This window comes from Geotrypetes seraphini, chromosome 10, assembly GCF_902459505.1.
Source record: "Geotrypetes seraphini chromosome 10, aGeoSer1.1, whole genome shotgun sequence".
NCBI lineage: Eukaryota > Metazoa > Chordata > Amphibia > Gymnophiona > Dermophiidae > Geotrypetes > Geotrypetes seraphini.
In genome coordinates this window covers 92647852-92669623 of record NC_047093.1, presented here as the reverse complement: position 1 = coordinate 92669623, position 21772 = coordinate 92647852, and the positions used below count along the sequence as shown (strand labels likewise).

The 21772-nt window shown below is 42.7% G+C and overlaps 1 protein-coding gene across 5 annotated transcripts in view; it reads left to right on the top strand.

Moving 5' to 3' along the window:
• CACNA1B (calcium voltage-gated channel subunit alpha1 B) overlaps positions 1-21772 on the top strand; it is a 1471643-nt gene that overhangs the window by 798206 nt on the left and 651665 nt on the right. For all 5 annotated transcript variants that reach the window (XM_033960470.1, XM_033960471.1, XM_033960469.1 and 2 more), the window contains 2 exons: positions 17703-17759; positions 18733-18822. In XM_033960470.1, the coding sequence (XP_033816361.1) occupies positions 17703-17759; positions 18733-18822 (147 nt within the window). The remainder of the gene's footprint in view (positions 1-17702; positions 17760-18732; positions 18823-21772) is intronic.

Genomic DNA, 21772 nt, shown 5'->3' with positions numbered 1-21772 from the left:
GATAGCTAGTTTTGTGTTTGGGGACTAACTGTGATATTCAATGGCACTTAGCAGTTAGCCCTATCCAAGTGATTTAACCAGTCAGCAGCCAGCTAAATCAGACTTGGAATTCACTCCCACTTTACTTAAGAGAGGAAAAGAACTTGGAAAAGTTTAAGAGCAAACTTAAGAGTTTTCTTTTTAAAGCTGCATTTAATACTTAATTAAATTGCCTACTGCTCTTCCTGTTGTGCTTAACCTCTAATTGTTGACTCTTACATTACTTAGATTGTATTTCTTTCCTTGCCTTGCCTATTGGTTTCATTGTGGTTGTAAATGAGTTTTTTATTATGTTTTGCAAACTTAGTCCCTTTGTTAGTTATGTATGTTTATTTTATGTATATTTTAACTATGTATTTTGCTGATTTGTACATCGCTTAGAATTTGGAATAGGCGATTAATCAAATTGTAAATAAACTTGAAACTTAACAATAGTCAGTTTTACGAATGGAGAGAGGTAAATGGGATAGGATTTGAAATGCTGCCTGTTAGTGATTACAATCAAAGCAGTTTACCATGTTATATACAGGTACTTATTTTGTACCTGGGTCAGTGGAGGAATAAGTAACTTGTTCGGAGTCACAAGGAGCTTCAGTGGGAATCGAACTCAGTTCCCCTGGGTCTCGGGCTACTGTGTTAACCATTAGGCTGCTCCTCCACTGCTGAGGGGGGAAGTGCTTCAGAGATCTGCAGTATCCTGTTCTTTTTGACATGTGAGCTCACCAGGACAGATAAGGAGAAATATTTGAGTACCTGAATGTAAACCATTACATAAAATGCATAAAAAATAAATAAATACTCATAAATGAGCTGGAAATTGGAACATGTTAAATGATTACATTTGCAGATGACACATTTTTCAAAGATGTTAAAACATGAACGGATTACAAGAAGTTGCAAGAGAATCTGGCAAGATTGGAGGACTGGGTATCTAAATGGAAAATTACATTTTATGTGGTCAAGCACAAAATGATACAGCGATATTACTGCTAGAGGTCTCTGGGAAAGAAGGCAGGAGAGAATGAGCATTGCTCTTATTTCAGTAGACACGAAGGACCCCCCAGTAAGGCTGAGGTCTTGGGGGGATGGAGGATATCAAATGTTGAAGGGAAGGGGTAACTTGGAGGAAGCTGCCACATGTTAGGGTGCTGTATGGGGGTCCTTTGCTGGGTGCTGTTTGGGGTCCAGGTGGTGTGTTGAGAATCATGTGCTGTCGATTTGTAGGTCAGGTGTTGTTGAGAGATGCATTGCAGAGGGTGATCAGGTCCTGCTGGGTAGGGGAAACTGGCATGGGATTGGGTGCTAAGATTGGGGCCATTTGCAGAGGGAACAGTGTTTTTAGAACGCTGCTTCCATGTCTGTGTTTGGGTGTGGGGAGAGTACTTCCCCTCCCAAATCCTGCTTTCAAAAAAATTGCTGCTCCCTCTGGATGCGGAGGGGCTGGAATGTGCAACCCTGCTTCTATTGTGCAAGATTTGGCTATGTGATTTCCTTTCTCTACATCTTTTCAAAAATCCATCTCTATGGGCTCCTTTTACTAAGCTGCGCTAGTGGTTTTGGCGCATGCTGCAATGCCACGCATGCTAGACGCTAATGCCTCCATTGAGCTGGCGTTAGTTTTTCTGCGTAGCGCGGGGGCAGCACGCGCTAATCTGCAGCAGGCGGTAAAAACGCTAGCGCAGCTTAGTAAAAGGAGCCCTATGTTGGCACCTGAAAATTCATCTTAATTTAGAACTTTAAAAGTTGTGCTTATAAATTTGGGCCTACATTTATTTGCTTAGAATTATGAACCTAATGTTGAAAATCATTGCTAAGTTTCAGTCAGAGTAATTAGTTTGTAGGGTCGAGAAACAAGATGGCGGCCGCATAGTCAGCAGCTCCTATTATTGGAAAGTTACCTTTACGGGCAGCCAAATGCCTCATTCGAAGAGAAAAGGAGTGGTTCGGTTGGACCCCGCCGCGGCAAGAGCTTCAACCCTGACTCAGCGCAGTATATTGGAGTTTGCCACTGCTGCTACTGGTCCCTGTTCATCCGGAGGGTTTACCGGGCTTTCACAGGTGGGAGTTGACGCTGGTGATTTTGGGTTGGAGGTTTCCCTCTCCCCTCCAGGGTCTATCCCACCACCGTGTCCTGCTCCACCTGTAGCTCAGTTGGGCAGCCCCTGTACGGAAGCAACGCCAGTGGGAACCCTGTTGGGAGGGGCTGAGCTTACAGAAAAAAAAAGAGAGCAGAGAATCCTGGGAGCTGGTTCTCTGGACAGACCAGGAGAGAAGAAACCTCCAGTGGTGACTCTTGAGAGCATTTGGGACGCTCTCGAGAGATTAAACTCAACAGTTGCTAGATCTTCCCAGGAGGTAACCAACCTTGTGAGTACAATGGACACTTTGGGGAAAACTTTATCATCAAGAAAGGTTTGGACAAGTTCCTGGAGGAAAAGTCCATAGTCTGTTATTGACAAGGACAGGGGGAAAGCCACTGCTTGCTCTGGATTGGTAGTATGGAATATTGCTACTCCTTGGCTTTTGGCCAGGTGCTAGTGACCTGGATTGGCCACCGTGAGAACGGGCTGCTGGGCTTGATGAGCCATTGGTCTGACCCAGTGGGGCTATTCTTATGTTCTAAGATTTTGCCTTAGAACTTGTGGCGCTGCCGGTGCCGGCTTGAATGATGGCCCCGGTCAGCGCCCAGAATAGCCTGCGCTGAATGTGCTTCCAGGATATGCTGGAAGTCCTGCTGGTTTCTTAGTCAGTGAGGAAGCACAAAAAGTCAGGAACAATAAAGTTTCTAACATATATCGGAGTCTCAATTTATTGAGTGCATTATCCCTTTAGTCAGGGGATAGTCCATTTATTTCATGAATAATAAAAAAAAACATGAAAAAAATATCTGGGCTGTAAAATCAAAAGCCCACACCTTCCTTGCAGGTATCAACAGGTGAGTATTTATAATAGTTCAGTCCTAATAAGCCTGCAGTCCCAAGCAGGGCAGGAATTAGACTATTACAATTGCTCAGTTTTATGCAAGTGTTCCAATTAGGCCTGACTTGCAACAGGCCTGTCCAGCCAACTCAATAAGCAGTTGGTGGGGGAGGGGAGTAGCCGAATCCACTGCTTTAAATAAGCTTGCCACAAATGGCCCCACAATCCCACCCAAGGATCTTGTGTGGATTCTCCCCAGTTCTACTACCCTTACACAGAGTCCATAATGCAGTCCCAATTAACCTCAAAAGGCAAAAACCAAAAATCTTGCAGACAAAATAAACCTGGTTTTAAAGCTACCAAGTTAAGGCACCTTTATAGCCGGGAGCCCAGCACTACTCACTAGCCTCAAAACAGGTGCATGCAGGTTTCACAAACAACCAGCAAGAAAAAGATCACAAAAATCAAGCAGAGCCAAAAAGGTAAAGTCATAGTACTTAGCTCTCATCCATGGCTGAGGTTTCTGGTTCCATGGCAGTGTCCATGAACTCCATGGGCTCCGGGTTTGCTAGCTGGCTGGCTTCAGGTACAGGGGCTGCATCAACCATTTCTATATCCTGGTTCCTCTGAGGTTCAGGAGAGCCGTCCTGAGGACCTCCTTCCTGGGCTGACCCAGGGTAAACTAACTGGTTCCTCCTTAGTGCTGCCTCTAAAGCACCGAGGCGACCACGCCCTGTTCTGTGAGAGGGAAGGGCAGCCTGTAGCTTTTGCTGGGTTTTTCCCTGATCTCTAATTAAGCCTAGCAGCTGTGATTTACCTGAGCTGGTGGATTTGCTCTGAGGCTGTTCCTTAGTATAAGGCACCTTCCCCTGCTCCAGGCTGTTCTCCCCATATTCCTCACCTCCCCAGGGTTTTACAACATGGGGTTTAAATGGGAATTCAGAGCCTACTTTTCTATTCGTGTCTAACCTGTCGCATTGGTTAGCCCTCTTCAAGATGAGATTAGGGTTAGGCGCAGTCTTCCCTGGCACAAGCCGAGCTTTAGGGCTAGGGCTGTGACAAACTTAGTAAGGTTAATGACAAAGTGGTTAAATTACAGGATGTAACTGCTGGGATTTTGAAAGAAAAAATGCTTTTGAACAGAAAGATTGAGCAATTAGAAAATTACAAGAGGCTAAATTTACACCTCTTGAATTTTCCAAAATCCTTTGGAGAAATGTTTAGAAAATATTTGATAGAAATATTGAAATTTTCTCCTGAACTAATACCATCTTTAAACCGGGTATATTATTTGCCTAATAAGAAGCAACCAGGTGTCATCACAGGAGAAGAAAATCATAGAATAGAAAATCCCTTAAATCTTACTGAAATATTGGAATCCTCATTGTCCTCAGAAACTGAGAGAGCTACGCTATTGGTTTCCTTGGTCTTTGAACAAGAATTAAATGCTATTTTGAGAATTTATTTCTGTATCTTTCAAACTTTATGTCTTGGGAAAAAAGTATCGATTTTCCCTGATGTTACAAGGAACACACAGGAGAGAAGAAAATTGTTTCTGGCAATGCGACCTGAGGTATTAACCTTGGGAGCAACGTTTCTTTTGGCATTTCCTTGTAAATGCCTAATAAAGTTTCTTGGAGTGAAATATACCTTTTTTGTGCCAGAACAACTTCAAGCGTTCCTGGATGTGAAGAAACTGGCAACTGTGAAAGTTTAGTAAGATCTTAAGATAGTTGGAAGAAAATAAGATGGGAACATAATTGCTGTTAAACCTTTTTATATGGTACAGTATTTGTATTTTATTTAAGTTACTCCTTACTTATTCTTACTCTCTCTCTCTCTGTGATTGTGGTCTAAGAAAGAAATAAATTGTTTCCTTTATTGTATAAAGTATCATTTTCCTTTAAAAACTTTTTCTTTCTGTATTGCCTGAACTAGAGATCTCTTGTGAAATTATGTTAAAATTTAATAAAGAAAAAAAAGAAAAGAAAATCATTGCTAAGGTTCTATTTTTTCCCAACCTAAATCTGCCCTTGTTGCCACCTGCTTTTTATACGTGTCTAAATTTTAGGAATTTTGAGTATAAACTTAGGCACTCAGCCATAGTGAATTTTCAGAGGCCAATTTAAAAGCATAACTTTCAAACCCCCCTCCTTTACAAAGCCGCACCAGCGTTTTTAGCGCCAGCTTCTGCGGTAACCTCTCAGACGCTCATAGGAATTGTATGAGCATCAGTGCTGTTACCACTGCAGACTGTGCTAAAAATACTAGCACGGCTTTGTAAAGGAGGGAGAAAGGTAGGAGTATAAATCCTTTGAATATTGGGCCTATTCTTTATAAACTACCACGTGACTCCTTTGCTTTTAAGTCTCCATTGGCTCCCGGTTTATCTCAGAATCCAGTTTAAATGTTTATGTATTATTTATATAGATTATATCAGGAGGAATAATCAGTTTAATTCTGTGATGAAAGTCAGCAAATATTTTCTATAATCACAGCTATTATAAATGCTAAATCATAAATTAAATGAAAAGTGAAGTGCTCAGACCTTATAACCAATGTGTTTTAGTGCAATGACCAAAACGAGGTTAACAAGGGGACCATCATTGCCTTCACAGTCCCCAAACCACCTGTATTTAGCAATAGAAAGGAGATGTACTTATCTTAGTCAGGTGGTTATTAGTGATTAGTGATGCTAATCCTCGTTTAGACCAGTAAACCATGTGATGTGACTTTAAAATTCACCCAAAACTTTGGTCCGGTCCAGTCCTAGTGAACCAGCAATAGCACTAACGTCCCTCCCTGACGAAGAGACGAAACCTGGGTCGGGGGGACAGCGACCATAGTTAGAACAACACCAGCTGAGAAAAATTTTAAAGTCACATCACATGGTTTACTGGTCTAAACGAGGATTAGCATCACTAATCACTAATAACCACCTGACTAAGATAAGTACATCTCCTTTCTATTGCTAAATACAGGTGGTTTGGGGACTGTGAAGGCAATGATGGTCCCCTTGTTAACCTCGTTTTGGTCATTGCACTAAAACACATTGGTTATAAGGTCTGAGCACTTCACTTTTCATTTAATTTATGATTTAGCATTTATAATAGCTGTGATTATAGAAAATATATGTATTATTTATAAAATTTTATATGGTATTTTTATTCCTCTTGTTCCTCTTCTATGGAATACTTATAGATTTTCATATGCGAGAGGCACTCGACAATGTAAACTGGTTCACGGAAGTTTCGCCCCCCACATTTCGCCCCCAGCAATTCGCCCCTCACATTTCGCCCCCGCACATTTCGCCCCCCGGATGTTTCGCCCCCACACATTTCGCCCCCGCACATTTCGCCCCCCGGATGTTTCGCCCCCACACATTTCGCCCCCGCACATTTCGCCCCTGAGTGTCAGACTATTCCTCTCGCAGGCGATTTCTTTGCCGACACGACGGCAGGCTACAAATTCAAAGTGCACAGCTGGCTGTTCTCACTGCCTCTAATGTCGGCCCTGCAGCTCCGGACTTCCCCACACCTGCTCTCTCCCCCCCCCCCCGATCACTATTATTTTAAATGTTATGGCAGCCACGGCGCTGTATCCATCGGAGGAGACTTCTAACCTCGGCCATGAAGTTGCTGTTGCAGGAAGAGTTCCGGGGCAGGCCGAGGTTAGAAGTCTCCTCCGATGGATACAGCGCCGTGGCTGCCATAACATTTAAAATAATAGTGATCGGGGGGGGGGGGGGGAGAGAGCAGGTGTGGGGAAGTCCGGAGCTGCAGGGCCGCCAGCTGTGCACTTTGAATTTGTAGCGGTTTTTTTTTTTAAGGAGTCAGGGAGTATGCTGATGCACCCCCGAACGCCGGCGCCGCCCCCCAGCGCGAAGAGAGTCGCTCGGCGCCGCGAGCCGCCAGCCCAAACGCGGCCCGCGCAGAGGCGCGGCCCCCCCCAACGACCAGCCGACCCCGAACACCACCGCGAGCAGACAACCCCAACGCGGCCCGCGGCCCGGCAGTAGGGGAGCGCCGGTCCGCTGCGGTCGGCGCTGCCAGCCGCTACAGGGGGAGCGCCGGCACGCGCGTTCTGCGCCGCGAGCTGCTGGCCCTAACGCGGCTCGCGGCCTGGGAGGAAGGGAGCGCCGGTCTAATGCGTTTTTTGCCGCGGGCCGCTGGCTCCTACGCGGCTCGCGGCCTGGGAGGAAGGAAGCGCCGGTCTGGTGCGGTCGGCCATTGGTGCCGGAGGGGGAGAAGGAGCCCCCAAGCGGCCCGGCCGGGAGGAGGGGAGCGCCGGTACGGTGCGTTTTTGCGCCGCGGGCCGCTGGCTCCAACGCGGCCCGCGGTATGAGAGGAGGGAAGACTACCGGCTAAGGGCAGGAATCCGATCCGACGCTCCCGGGCAGGCGGACCAGCCCGCACGTGTGGGGCGACCCGCCCCGCTCATATAGTTGCCAGGAAGAGAGTTGTTCGGTGCCGCGAGCCGCTGGCTCACATGTGGCCCGCGGCCTGGGCAGAGGTGCCGCCCCCCCCAACGATTAGCCGACCCCGAACGGCAAAGCAACCTGCGGCCAGGGAGGAGGGAGTCGGCGGCCCTGAAAGCCGGCGCGGCCGACGCCCCGACTCCTTGCAAGCCGCACACCCCCTCCTGCACCAGCTCCACGCGGGGAGAGCCGGCAACAAGTTTAAAAAACGCCGAGGGCAGAAAGCCGATCGGCAAGAAGGCGCAGCGCTCTAAGGCGGGCGGACCCGCACGCAAGTTCCGGGCGGGCCGCCCCCACCGTCCTCTCCCTCATCGAGAGCGCCGTCGTGTCGGCAAAGAAATCGCCTGCGAGAGGAATAGTCTGACACTCAGGGGCGAAATGTGCGGGGGCGAAATGTGTGGGGGCGAAACATCCGGGGGGCGAAATGTGCGGGGGCGAAATGTGTGGGGGCGAAATGTGTCTGGGGGCGAAATGTGGGGGGCGAAATGTGAGGGGCGAATTGCTGGGGGCGAAATGTGGGGGGCGAACCTTCCGGATCCCATGTAAACTTTCCCTCCCTTCTAGGAAAGGAATTCAAGGAGTCAAAAATTTTAGCCTTTCTCTGGCTTTTAAATTTCCCCAATTATGGAATGAACTTCCTTTAATTTTGAAGTGTCCCAGCTCTTTCCAATCTTTCCGTAAATCTTTAAAAACTTTTCTATTTGCTAAACATTTTGAAAATTAATCCTCTTGTATTTTAGCTTATTTTTTAACTTATTGTTAACCGCGTCGAGCTTCCTCTGGTTGAAGACCCGGTATATAAAGTTAAGTTTTAGTTTAGTTTAGCTTAAACTACATTTGTACACGCTTAGAGGACATAAACATAGTTGCACCTACCTCTGAGCAGGTGAATTTGTGCAAGATCATTAGTGCATTACTAGAGATGGTTCTGGGAGTCATTGTTACTTTTGAAAAATCAACACAATTTTTCAAAAGTATTATAGATGTCTGGTAAAAAATAGGGTTACCCTTTGTCAGGATTTCCCCGGACATGTCCTTCTTTTCGAGGACACGTCTGGGGATTCGGACGGCTTTTCAAAACCAGCACTTTGTCTGGGTTTTGAAAAGCTTCCATCTAGCAGCAACGTCGGGACAGCAACTGGACATGCACGGATGCAACACAGTAAGGTCACGTGCATGCACGCATATGTGTGACATTGTCATGTCACCAGCGCATTTGCAGATGCCCTCCTGACAAGTGTAAAGGTTGAGAGATGTGACTCGGGTGGAATGGGGCAGACCTGGGAGCAGGGATTTTCATTCCGGAAAATCTGGTAACCCTAATAAAAAAGATACCTCCCACATGTCTGTATGCTTACTTTGTGTGTACATTACATTACATTGGTGTCTTTTATTCCGCCAATACCTTGCGGATCTAGGCGAATTACAATAAGAGCAGATTCTGGTCGTATCCAGAACATTGCAAGATAATTATTTGGTTGGAAGGTTTAGGATCTGTAGATAGATTGAGGTAACTGGTTATATCATGAGCTTTTCTTGATAAATTTCCTAAATAACATATATCCTGTCCCATCTCATTCTCAGTATATCAAACAGCTTTCCTTACTTTCACTGCCTTATAATAATAATAATCAGTTTAACGTATTTTTCGCTCCATAAGACGCACCCTAGATTTAGAGTAGGAAAACCAGAAAAAAAAAACTATTCTGAACCAAATTGTGTACTAATATATACCAGGTTCTGCACCCAGCCCCCCCCCTCACTCCCTGCCAGGCTCTGCACCCAACCCCACACTCTGCCAGGCTCTGCACCCTGTCTCCCCTTCCCTGCCAGGCTGTTTCTTTCATTTTTCATATACACACAATACACACAGCAGATATAAATTATCAAAACTGACACATTTTGATCACTAAATTGAAAATAAAATCATTTTTTCCTACTTTTGTTGTCTGGTGATTTCATGAGTCTCCTTCCTTCCTTTACTCAATTCCAACAATTGTCCCTTTCTATTTCCTCCCTCCCATGTCCCGAGTTTGTGCCTCCTCACTGCCTTCCAGCCTTTGTCCTTCGTTCTCCCATGTCCTGAGTTTGTGCCTCCTCCCCCTCACTGCCTTCCAAGCCTTTGTCCTTCCTGCAGCACCGAACAATGCCTTCCTCCCTCCCTGCCGTGCTGAAACCTGCCTGCCCTCTGCCAATTCCTCCTCCTCTGGCCCGCTGCGCAGCAATTCAAAGAAAGTAAGGGAAGAGCCAGCATGCAGCGATTGCACGTCGCCGGCCCACAAGCCTTCTCCCAACATCAGAACTGACATCAGTTCTGACGTCGGGAGAAGGCTTGTGGGCTGGCGACGTGCAATCGCTGCACGCTGGCCTTTCCCGTCCCTTCTTTGAGTTGCTGGAGCAGCAGCGGACCCAGGCAAAAGGAGGGGAAATTAGCGGAGAGTAGGCAGGCTTCAGCGCGGCAGGGAGGGAGGAAGGCAGTGTCCGGCGCGGCACGCTGGCCCTTTCCTACCCTTCCTGGAGTTGCAGCACAGTGGCAGCCAGCAGGGAGAGGCAGCAGGCAGGCGGGCAGCAGTCAGCCCGTATACTCCTGAGTGGGACATTTTGAAAAGGTAGAACGGGGTGGGTGGGGGTGTTTTTAAAAAGTTACCTTCGCTTCATAAGACCCACCGAAATTTCCACCCAATTTTGGTTGGAAGAAAAGTGCGTCTTATGAAGCAAAAAATGCAGTATATACTGCAAGGCCGTAAAGTTCTACGCAGTTTACAATAGTAAAAAAAAAACAAAACAGTAAAATAATTTGAATAGAACTAAAGTTAAAAGCCAATAATTAGAGACAGTAAAATGATCAAAATAGTGCATAATAAAATTTTTACAAATAGCTGCCTAAATATTTTGAAAACAGATGTGTTTTTAGATGTCTCCTAAATTTCCCATAAGTGTCAGTAAGTAAACGCAATTGTTCTAAATCCTTACCCTATAATGCTGCTTGATATGAAAAAAGATTTTGATGATGTTTTTTTAAGTTTACATTCTCTAACAGGTGGAAAATCAAAATTCAGATGTGAATTTCTCTTATGTCTGTTGGTTGCAAAAAGAGAAAAGCTCAACTATATGTTTGGGAGCTAAACCAAACAAAGCCTTAAAACAGAAGCAACCAAACTTAAACTTCACTCCCCCCCCCCCATTGGCAGCCAATGCAGTACTCGATAAGAGGATGTTACGTGATCATATTTCTTCAATCTAAAAATCAGCCTGACCGCCGCATTTTGTACTATTCACAATCATTGCATTTTCTTCTGGGAAATTGTCAAATAGGCAATATTGCACTAATCAATCTGGCTTATTATAAGAGACTGTACCAAAACTCTAAATGATGAAACATCAAAATACACCCTAACGTACCGAAGCTTCCAAAGAGTAAAGAAACCCTTTCTGACCAAAGAGTCCACCTGGTTCTTCATAGTCAAGCCCTGGTCCAGTATTATTCCCAAAACCTTAATGGTAGGTTGAATAGGATAGCTAAAGTTATTTATACACAATGATGTTTTAGTATCAAACGGGCGCGGCGAAGCTACAAAAAACTTCAGTTTTTTTTAGTTAAGCTTCAGTCTAAATTCAGTCATCCATAGACCTAATACCTCTGTTGCTTTAGGAATAACTTCAGAAAGAGAAATAGCAAATGGAATAATGATCGTAAAATCATCTGCATAACTAAACAGCTTTATCCCCAGCTGGGACAATTACGTACCTAATAATGACATATAAACGTTAACGAGACATACCTAACCAGTCAGGTTTTCAGGATACCCACAATGAATATACATGAGAGAAATTTGCATTCACTACCTCCATTCTATGAAAATCTATCTATAATAGTGGGTCCTAAACTGTGGAATGCTGTAACACCTGAATTGTGCAGGTTTACAAACGAAGACACAACCAACATACCGGAACCTGAGCAAATCTTCAATGGAAATCAAGCAGAAAAATTAACATCCATGGAAGTGAGCCTTGATGATGTACACAGGCAGATAGAAAAACTTAAAACTGACAAATCCCCTGGTCCGGATGGAATCCATCCAAGGGTTTTGAAAGAATTAAAGGAGGAGATAGCTGAACTACTGCAGCAAATTTGCAACCTATCCTTGAAAACAGGCATGATCCCGGAGGATTGGAAGATAGCCAACGTCACGCCCATCTTTAAAAAGGGATCAAGAGGTGACCCGGGAAACTACAGACCGGTGAGTCTGACCTCGGTTCCGGGGAAAATGGCGGAAGCACTAATAAAAGAAAACATCGATGAACATTTGGATAGAAACGAACTTCTGAAAACAAGCCAACATGGTTTCTGCAGGGGGAGATCGTGCCTAACTAACTTATTGCACTTCTTCGAAGGAATTAACAAAAGGATGGACAAGGGAGACCCCATAGACATCATATACCTTGATTTCCAAAAAGCCTTTGACAAGGTGCCTCACGAACGTCTACTCCGGAAACTGAAGAATCATGGGGTGGATGGAGACGTACATAGATGGATCAGAAACTGGTTGGCAGGTAGGAAACAGAGGGTAGGAGTGAAGGGCCACTACTCGGACTGGATGAGGGTCACGAGTGGTGTTCCGCAGGGCTCGGTGCTCGGGCCGCTGCTATTTAATATATTCATAAATGATCTAGAAACAGGGACGAAGTGTGAGATAATAAAATTTGCGGACGATACAAAAATATTTAGTGGAGCTGGAACTAAAGAGGAATGCGAAGAATTGCAAAGGGACTTGAACAAACTGGGGGAATGGGTGGCGAGATGGCAGATGAAGTTCAACGTTGAGAAATGTAAAGTATTGCATGTGGGAAGCAGAAACCCAAAGTACAACTATACGATGGGAGGGATGTTATTGAATGAGAGTACCCAAGAAAGGGACTTGGGGGTAATGGTGGACATGACAATGAAGCCGACGGCACAGTGCGCAGCGGCCGCTAAGAAAGCAAATAGAATGCTAGGTATAATCAAGAAGGGTATTACAACCAGGACAAAAGAAGTTATCCTGCCGTTGTATCGGGCGATGGTGCGCCCGCATCTGGAATACTGCGTCTAATATTGGTCGCCGTACCTTAAGAAGGATATGGCGTTACTCGAGAGGGTTCAGAGGAGAGCAACACGTCTGATAAAAAGGATGGAAAACCTTTCATACGCTGAGAGATTGGAGAAACTGGGTCTCTTTTCCCTGGAGAAGAGGAGACTTAGAGGGGATATGATAGAGACTTATAAGATCATGAAGGGCATAGAGAGAGTAGAGAGGGACAGATTCTTCAAACTTTCTAAAAATAAAAGAATAAGAGGGCACTCGGAAAAGTTGAAAGGGGACGAATGCTAGGAAGTTCTTCTTTACCCAACGAGTGGTGGACAACTGGAATGCGCTTCCAGAGGGCGTAATAGGGCAGAGTACAGTACTGGGGTTTAAGAAAGGATTGGACAATTTCCTGCTGGAAAAGGGGATAGAAGGGTATAAATAGAGGATTACTGCACAGGTCCTGGACCTGTTGGGCCGCCGCGTGAGCGGACTTCTGGGCAAGATGGACCTCAGGTCTGACCCAGGAGAGGCATTGCTTATGTTCTTATGTTCTTAAACGCTTTTAAAAAGAAACTGAAAGTAATACTTTTTCTCCAAAGTTATGGAACAGTTTAGAGCAGTGGTCTCAAACTCAAACCCTTTGCAGGGCCACATTTTAGATTTGTAGGTACTTGGAGGCCCTCAGAAAAAATAATTAATGTCTTATTAAAGAAATGACAATTTTGAATGAGGTAAAACTCTTTATAGTTTATAAATCTTTCCTTTTGGCTACGTCTTAGTAATAACATTGTCATGTAAAGCTAAAGAGACTTATGATCAAGAAACTGTTTTATTTTACTTTTGTGAATATGATAAACATACCGAGGGCCTCAAAATAGTACCTGGCGAGCCGCGAGTTTGGCTACTGGTACTCTTTAATTTAACTTCCTTCTTGTTCTGATCCTATTTGTTTTTCCCCTTTTAATATTGTTAACTTCCCTGCCCTCGTCTGCCTATTTATGTCATGTTTTTGTTAACCAGTCTTTGTTTTTTCCCTGTTTGCTTTTATTGGTTTAGAGGGATGTGTTTAGTAAGAGATGCCTGTTGGGTCATGTTTATTGATAGAACCAATAATGATCTGAGTTATGTAATGTTTTGTTAATAAAATGTATTTTATTATGCTATTGTATTTAGATTGTATTCATATTGTGAATGCTTTTATTGTGAACTGCTTTTTACATTTGTGGTCTATAAGTGCTGATATTTAAAACAAAAAAAAAGATCTCATGCATATTAATTGTGGGTATCCTGAAAAATTGATTGACTAGGTGTGTCCTGAGGACTTGGTGGAGAACTCATATTCTAGATGAAGCTAGAAGCGCTGCTTTTAGCGATGTCACCCCATTGCTATGGAATGCTGTACTCTATCATCAAGACCAGTTGCTCTCACTTTAAACATGGCCTTCAAATGTTCATGTTGAATATTTGAACTATGCTTCATCTCTAGAAGCATAGAATTCTAAGGGGTTTCATTGATCCCTTCCTTCTCTCATTTTTTCTTCTTCTGTCTTTATTTTGTTTTATTAATATAAATTATCTCCTTGCGTGTTGTAATCAGAAGGTAGTATATTAAGCTCAGTATACTATACTAAATTCAAGTCCCTTATAGCATTATTTCCAAACTGGAAAGGTCATATTTTTATTTTATTTTTATTTTTTTATTTAAAAGATTTATTATTCACCTAAAATCTAGGTGGCTTACAATAAAACATTCACCAGCAGACATATATAAAATTCAAGAACCATCAGTTACATCAGTAAATTTAGCAGTACATTTTAATAATTGTTTTGATATGGAAGTCTTCCAAGGTACAATCAACCCTCATTGCAATGAAACGCCTGGACAATAAGATACATCTTCAATAACTTCTTAAAACCAAGCACATTCTCAGAAAATCTCAAATTTTCAGGAATACCTTTCCACAAAACCGGACCAGCAATAGAGAAGAAAGATTTTGCTATATTCACATAATGTGCATTACCCCTTATTCTAACATCCAACAGCATATGTTTCTCAGATCTTAAAGTACGCCCCGGCTTGTAAATCTGTAAAATCTCACCAAAGTACCTGGGGAGTTTACCATAAATGCCTATGAGAAGGTTCGCATAAGAAGAATTTCTAATCGCTCATGGCCTGTCAAGCTGCCTTGCTGCATTTCTATTGTCTAGTGTGTCAATGAGTTTTCAGAAATATTCTTTTGAGTGCATTTGTTTTATCTTCCAAGAACACATGATATTTGAAAACATTTATTTATTTATCCACACCATCATTCAATAAATATTACCAGCCGGTGACATCAACTCAGCTAATGTTATATCACACCAGATGAATCTGGTGTTCTTCTTTATTTGTATTATCAAATATAATATATCAAAAAATAAAATAAAGTATTAGAAACTTCATATATGATATTAAGGGCTCCTTTTACGAGGGTTCCCTAGCGTTATTTATTTATACACAACATCCAAAGAGAGCCAGATGGAGATCACAAGGTTTTCAAAATTCAGAGCAAATAAAATAATTTGCATTTGGCATTTTAATTTGCTTAGCCCCTTCAGTTCAGATTTTTCTTCCTCTTCCAAGCAAACAGTGGAAGCTTTACTTAACCTTTCTGTTTTAGCTGGTTATATTTTCTAAATGGGAGCAACTGTTGGCCTCAGGAGAAGGTTTTAAACAGAGGTTCTGAACAGAAATCATATTGAAAGAGCATAAGCAAACAGATTATACAGGGAAGCTATAATGAAAACTGACAGGCACCACCTGCCAAGAAAACCATGTTTCTGTCCTGGCAATCAGGATTTACCTCCAGCAGTAGATATGTCCTGGGATGTGATCTAACTCTAATACTTTACTGTGAGCATGTGGCTTTTTTTAAGTCGATATATTGTTTCATTGATCTTTTTTGAAGGAGAAATTCTCAATCAACCCCCTCCCCCGCTCGAACCTTCCATGCCTTGACCAATCAGAAGTTCTGACTGGTCAAGGCGGGAAGAAACCCCCTCCCCTAAATTTTTTCCCCTACACTGCCTACCTAGTCCCGATGGGTGATTAACGGGCCCTCAAGCCCAGTATTAAATTTTGCCAATTGAGACGAGCTCTCGGGCTTACATTTAGGGCTCCTTTTACGAAGGTACGTTAGGGCCTTAACGCGCGGAATAGCGCATGCTAAAATGCCGTGCGCACTAGCCGCTACTGCCTCCTCTTGAACAGGCGGTAGTTTTTCGGCTAGCGCGTGCTAATCCGGTGCGTGCGCTAAAAACGCTAGCGCACCCTCGTAAAAGGAGCCCTTAATATCATAAATGAAATTTCTAATACTTTATTTTATTTTTTGATATATTATATTTGATAATACAAATAATTACCTTTTAAATACCTTATACAATTAAAATATTACATACATCTTGAACACCCCTGAATCGTGCTTTCTCCTTATTAGTCCTTATAGCTATATTTCCTTGTATCCTGTTAAAAAGTCAACAAAAGTTGTCAGCAGTTCATGTTGCGATACTTGTGTATCCTTACTGTTCAGCATATATAACGATCTGTTATAGTTCTGTTGTTGGTTCAGTTCAACACCAGCTGTTGTTTCACCTCTCGGCGTCCTCAGGAACTGAGCTCAATTAAGGGCCGTTCCAAGTTGGCTAACCGCCTAAAACACCATATTCAAACACTATTTATCTCTCAAAATTTAACAATTATCATTCAAATTTCAAATTATAAAATGTCATACCTTAACTTCTTCTCATATAATCATGATAGGAAATCCATACTCTGGATTTTCATTTAGAGACATCTTTAAAACAGTTGACGATTAAGTTAAAAACTCTTTATTTTTTTCTTTAGCTTTTAATCTGTATTAGCTGTTTGTGTGATATTTTTGATGATTGGTCTTAGAATGTGTGGTCTTTACTTTTACTTTATGGAGTTCTTTTCTATTTTTATCTAATACTTTATTATATTTTATTGCTTCTAAGGAAGTGGTAGCAGTGCAATACTTTTAAAACTGATGGCTAACGACTGGTCAGAAAACTTTGGGGGACTAAGGGCTCTTTTTACGAAGGTGCGCTATGCGTTTTAGCGCACGCACTGGATAAGCACGCGCTAGCTGAAAATCTATTCATTTGCTGTATACAACTTTAAATGTTTCAGCTATGCCATCTATAACTATCTAAAGATGAAGAATGCAGCTGTTCATGGACCTGATACTGGTTTTGTGAAAACTGTCATAGGAGCCCAGAAATCATTTCTTTATGGAGGACTTGCTACAAGGTTTCAATATATCCCTACAAAAATGCATGCCGTCCTTTGCATTTACAGTAGAGTGAAAGAAGTAATGTCATGGTTAGAGAAGCAGGCAAAGAACCAGGGTTCAAATCCTGTGCTTCTGCTGATGTTGCTGTGATCTTGACTTGGGTATGAACTTAGACTGTAAGCTCTCTGGGGATAGGGAAATACTTATTGAACTGAATGTAGCTCATCTTAAGCTGCCAATGAAAAAGTGTACACTATTAGAGTTGAACACATGCAGTATGAATCCATTTCCAAAAGAATACTTTTAGGGGGCATTTTCCACACTGCTCACATATCTGCAGAATCCATGAGTACTTCTTATGTTTGAGGTGTACTTCAGCTTGCAAAGGGAAAAGGGTATACATACTATATTTTCACTTTCAGTAGTGATGAAAGAGAAAGTCCCATTAACACTTATACCCCTTTTTCTGCAGGTTCTTTTTCCAACTTAAACAGTGCACATACATTTGAAAATACAAAAGAATGTGTGTTTTTCAGATTCTGCCCTAATCTTGCCCTGTGAAGGTATTCCTAGGAATAAGATTAGGTTGTAGTTTGCATTTCCATACCTACTTTCCAGAAATTGAGTATGTGCATGCAAATTAATCCAGAACATTTGTGCATGTGTATGAGCAGTTTTAAATCTCCTGGGTCAATTTTAAAAGTGAAAGTATGTTCATATTCTTGTTTGAAAATATGCTAATGCCTACACAGGGAAGTTAATATAAGTGTACTTTTTATGCACTGTGCATTTGTAAAATTATCCCCTATTTCAGTAATGGGATGACCAAGTGGTGATAAATCCTTTTTGAGCTGTCAAACTGTTTGTACCTCCTCTGAGCCACGTTGTTCCATTTTGTATTTGCAGAAGAAGTTATGTTGGCTGAAGAAGACAAGAATGCAGAAGAGAAGTCACCTTTAGATGGTAAATGTTCCTCTAAAAGAAATATTATGGATTTATATTTTATTGGTTTGTGTTTATTTGATTTGATGTATTAGTTTGTATGCTATTTTTGAATGCTACCTACAGTGTTAGATAGTGCAGTTAAAAGTATCTTATATAATAGTAAAAGAAAAGTAGAAATAATTGGTGCTGGCACATGAGGGTATTTTTAAGGGTATTTTTTTAAGGAAAAAGGTGTCCACATTTTCAGGCATCTTTAATTTAAACAAACTATATGCCCCTCTTAGGTTCTCCTAGCCCAGGGGTAGGTAATTCCGGTCCTCGAGAGCCGGAGCCAGGTCAGGTTTTCAGGATATCCACAATAAATATGCATGAGATAGATTTGCATCTCAAGGAGGCAGTACATGCAAATCCATCTCATACATATTCATGGTGGAGATCCTGAAAACCTGACCTGGCTCCGGCTCTTGAGGACCGGAATTGCCTACCCCTGTCCTAGCCAAATAGTGTGGAAAAGAAACTTATTCCAAATGTGAATACTTTCTTTCCATCCAAGTACCAGGAGCATTTAAGTCTATAGCAGCTGCCAAGCTAAAGATTAGATCAGACAAATGTTAAATTTAGGAAGCAGGATCAGTGGTGTACCTGGCTTGGTTGCCACCTAGGGCAGAGCACCCCCTTCCCCAGGCAGTGGAGGATGAGTGGAGTGGTCGCAGGACCATGGTTTATGTGTGCATAGCTGTTAATTCTGTCGGTCCCCTGCCCCCAAGGGAGCCAACGCTTGCTTGAATATGGACTGCAGCCCCATGGCTTCTTCATGCACCCATCTTACTGTCTGCACTGGGGTGGACCATACTCACTGCTCCACCCATAGTACGCCACTGAGCAGGATTAATATGTCTGATATACATACATGGTATCTTTGAAGATGAGTCTGCTACAGTCAAGGATCACCATTAATGTATATAATCTGCTGCTTCTTTGCCTCAATTAGTGCTGAAGAGAGCTGCGACCAAGAAAAGTAAGAATGATCTGATCCACGCTGAGGAGGGTGAAGATCACTTCACAGATATCTGTTCTGTTGGTGAGTGCTGGTTCATCTTAGACAACACTGATAGAAGCAGGTGTCAACTTATATACCAGTGGATCTCAACCCAATCCTTGGGACACACCTAGACAGTCAGGGTTTCAGAATGACCACAATGAATATGCATACAGTGGGGGCAGTGCATACAAATTTATCTCATGCATATTCATTGCGGATATCTTGAAACTTGACTGACTGGGTGTGTCCCGAGGGATTGAGAACCCCTGTTATAACCTAACCAACTTATTGAAGCATGAGTTTTTGAGGACCATTTTGTCAGATTTAAGGAGTGAAGTTGAGGACATGGGAAAATATGCATGAAGATGGGAGGGAGTGAGATACAAGACCACTATAAAATTCATCCTATGATTATTTGGTTGCAGTATTATCAGTAGCATTCATTTGCTCCCTTGAGGATAGTTTTCACTAATATTTATTAAAGGGAAAAATATATCCCTAGTTAGTGATGAAGCAGTTATGCCATTCTGGCCCGGATTCTGTATAGGATGCCCAGTCTCAGAAGCCACCTAAGTAGCTTTTGAGAATCACACATGGGCGTCCTATAGAGAATCGTGCCTAAGCCCGCCTAATAACCTGATTCTGTAACCGGTGTCCATATCACAGGCGCCAGTTAGAAAATTGGGTTGCCGCTGAGCTTATCATGGCAAAGAATCTCACTGCTGTGATAAGTCTAGCGGCCACATGTCCCCACCCACCCCTGTACATCACCAGCAGGAGGGATACCCAAGCCCCCTTGCCGGAACCCCCCCTTTGGGAGTGACCTAAGGAATCTGGCCAATCGGAATCTTAGGCTACTCCCAGTGCATCCCAGAATGTACTACGAATTGGGCCTAAGATTCCAGTTGGCCCAGGTGCTTAAGTCCCCTCCTACAGGAGGGGCCTTAAGTGCCTAGGTCAATCAAGGCCTAAGAGGGGCAGGCCTGCCATTCTTGAGAAGGTCAGTCCGAGGCATGAAGGATGCCTCCGGCCAGTCAATGATTTAAGGTAGAGGGGTTCTGGTGGGGGGGGCCGACGGGGGGATGCCCGCTATGTTCAGGGGGTGGGGGGTTCCAGCAGGGATGACTGGGGAGTCCCTCCTGATGGCGATGTACACATGGGATGGGTGGCCGCTGCCGCTAAACTTATCATGGCAGGGAGATCCCTTGTCACGATAAGCTGAGCGGACGCATCTGATTACAATGTAGGCCAGCATTTTGTGAAAATGTATTCCAGAACATTTTTCTTTAGTGAACTTGCCAAAGTTTAGAGTGAGAGAGAGGTGAATAAAACTGATTTGAAGACTTATCAGTGAGGGCTAAATATATAATCCTCACATACTGAAATCTGATTATTTAGTTTAGAGCTAGAAGGAAATAGTCTGCACTGATCATTGTTGAAATCTGTGAAGTTGTAGGAAAGGGGTAGGTTTGGGAAAAGCAAGGGAGATGCTGGAGGGAACAGAGAAAAAGAGGGAGCAATGTTAGACCCAAAAATGGAGGAGAGAAAGAGAGAAGGAGTAATGTGGGTTCCAGCCTTGACTTATACATAGGGCACAGCATTTTTGGCCATTTTGTAGTCCTAAAACTGCCCTTGATTTGTAGATGAGATCAATTTATACGTGAGTTTTTATTGTTCAACCTATTCAAGAGCATTGGATTGATGGTTTGATATTATATTTAAGGGAAAGAGCAAAAGGATGGGATTTGATGTATCACCTTTCTGTGGTTACAGTCAAAGCTGTTTACATATTACGCACAGGTACTGATTTTATACCTGGGGAAGTGGAGGGTTAAGTGACTTGTCTAGAGTCACAAGGAGCTGCAGTGGGAATTGAACCTGGTTCTCAGACTACTGTGCTAACCTTTAGGCTAATAGGCTACTTTACACTTCTACACTAAATAAAATCAATATTTCTGAATAATGTAGTTCTATCACTGTTGAATCCCTATCATCTTCCCAAAAAGAAAGTTGAGAACCAATAGAAAAGAGAAGAAAGATGTTATCTAGCTGATATTCAAAGGCACTCATAGTGCTGCCAGCAGAATATTCAGTGGCGTTAATCGGGCAACCCCACTGAATATTTCCTCTGACAGCCTTGCACAATGTGAATAGTGTGAGTGGTTCATTCATGGGTGGATCCAGAAGTCATCTGATCAGCAGCAATATTTAGACCACTAACTGGATGAAGTTAGCTCAGAAGAAATGCTGCCCTAACTTGATCAGGTTAGCCAGTTATTGATCTCAATATCACTGCTACCTGCATAGCACCACCAGTCGGCATTACTTTTAGATATTCAGGTAATAGTGCTGAATATCTTGTTTTATTTTAACCATGGTGGTCGATATTTTTAAAAAAAAAATGCTGACCACTGTGAGCTGAAAGCAGCATTTACAAAATACATGAAGAAAAAAAAAAAGAACTTTCATAAGGAATTATGGTCCCTATTTGCTTAGCACGCCATAACACTGCGCTTGTGAATTATTTTCTACAAAGACCACTGCATAAAATAGACGTTGAGGCAGATAATATGTGATAGAGGTGTTATTGCATACTAAATATTAATAAATAGGGGCCATTAAATATTATTAGTCATCCATACTGATAGTCCTGTGGAAAGTCTCCACAGCTCCTTATTCAACAATGTTATTATCTAGGAAACTCATCATATGGTTAGGATGAAAAAAAGAAAACTCACATATTACAAACTTTAAAAAATACATTTAGAAGAGTACTGCAAAATAATTTTTTTGCCAGTTAAGGAGGAGACCTCTCTCAGCACTTCTTAAAATACCTTGGGAAAGATTTTGCACTTGTACATTCATATAATACTGAGTGGGCAATTCTATAAGTGGACACCTCAATACTACACAGTGGATGCCTCAATACTACACATAGAAGGCTTATTCTATAACAGTATCTGGGCACATGGATTCTATTATGGAATAC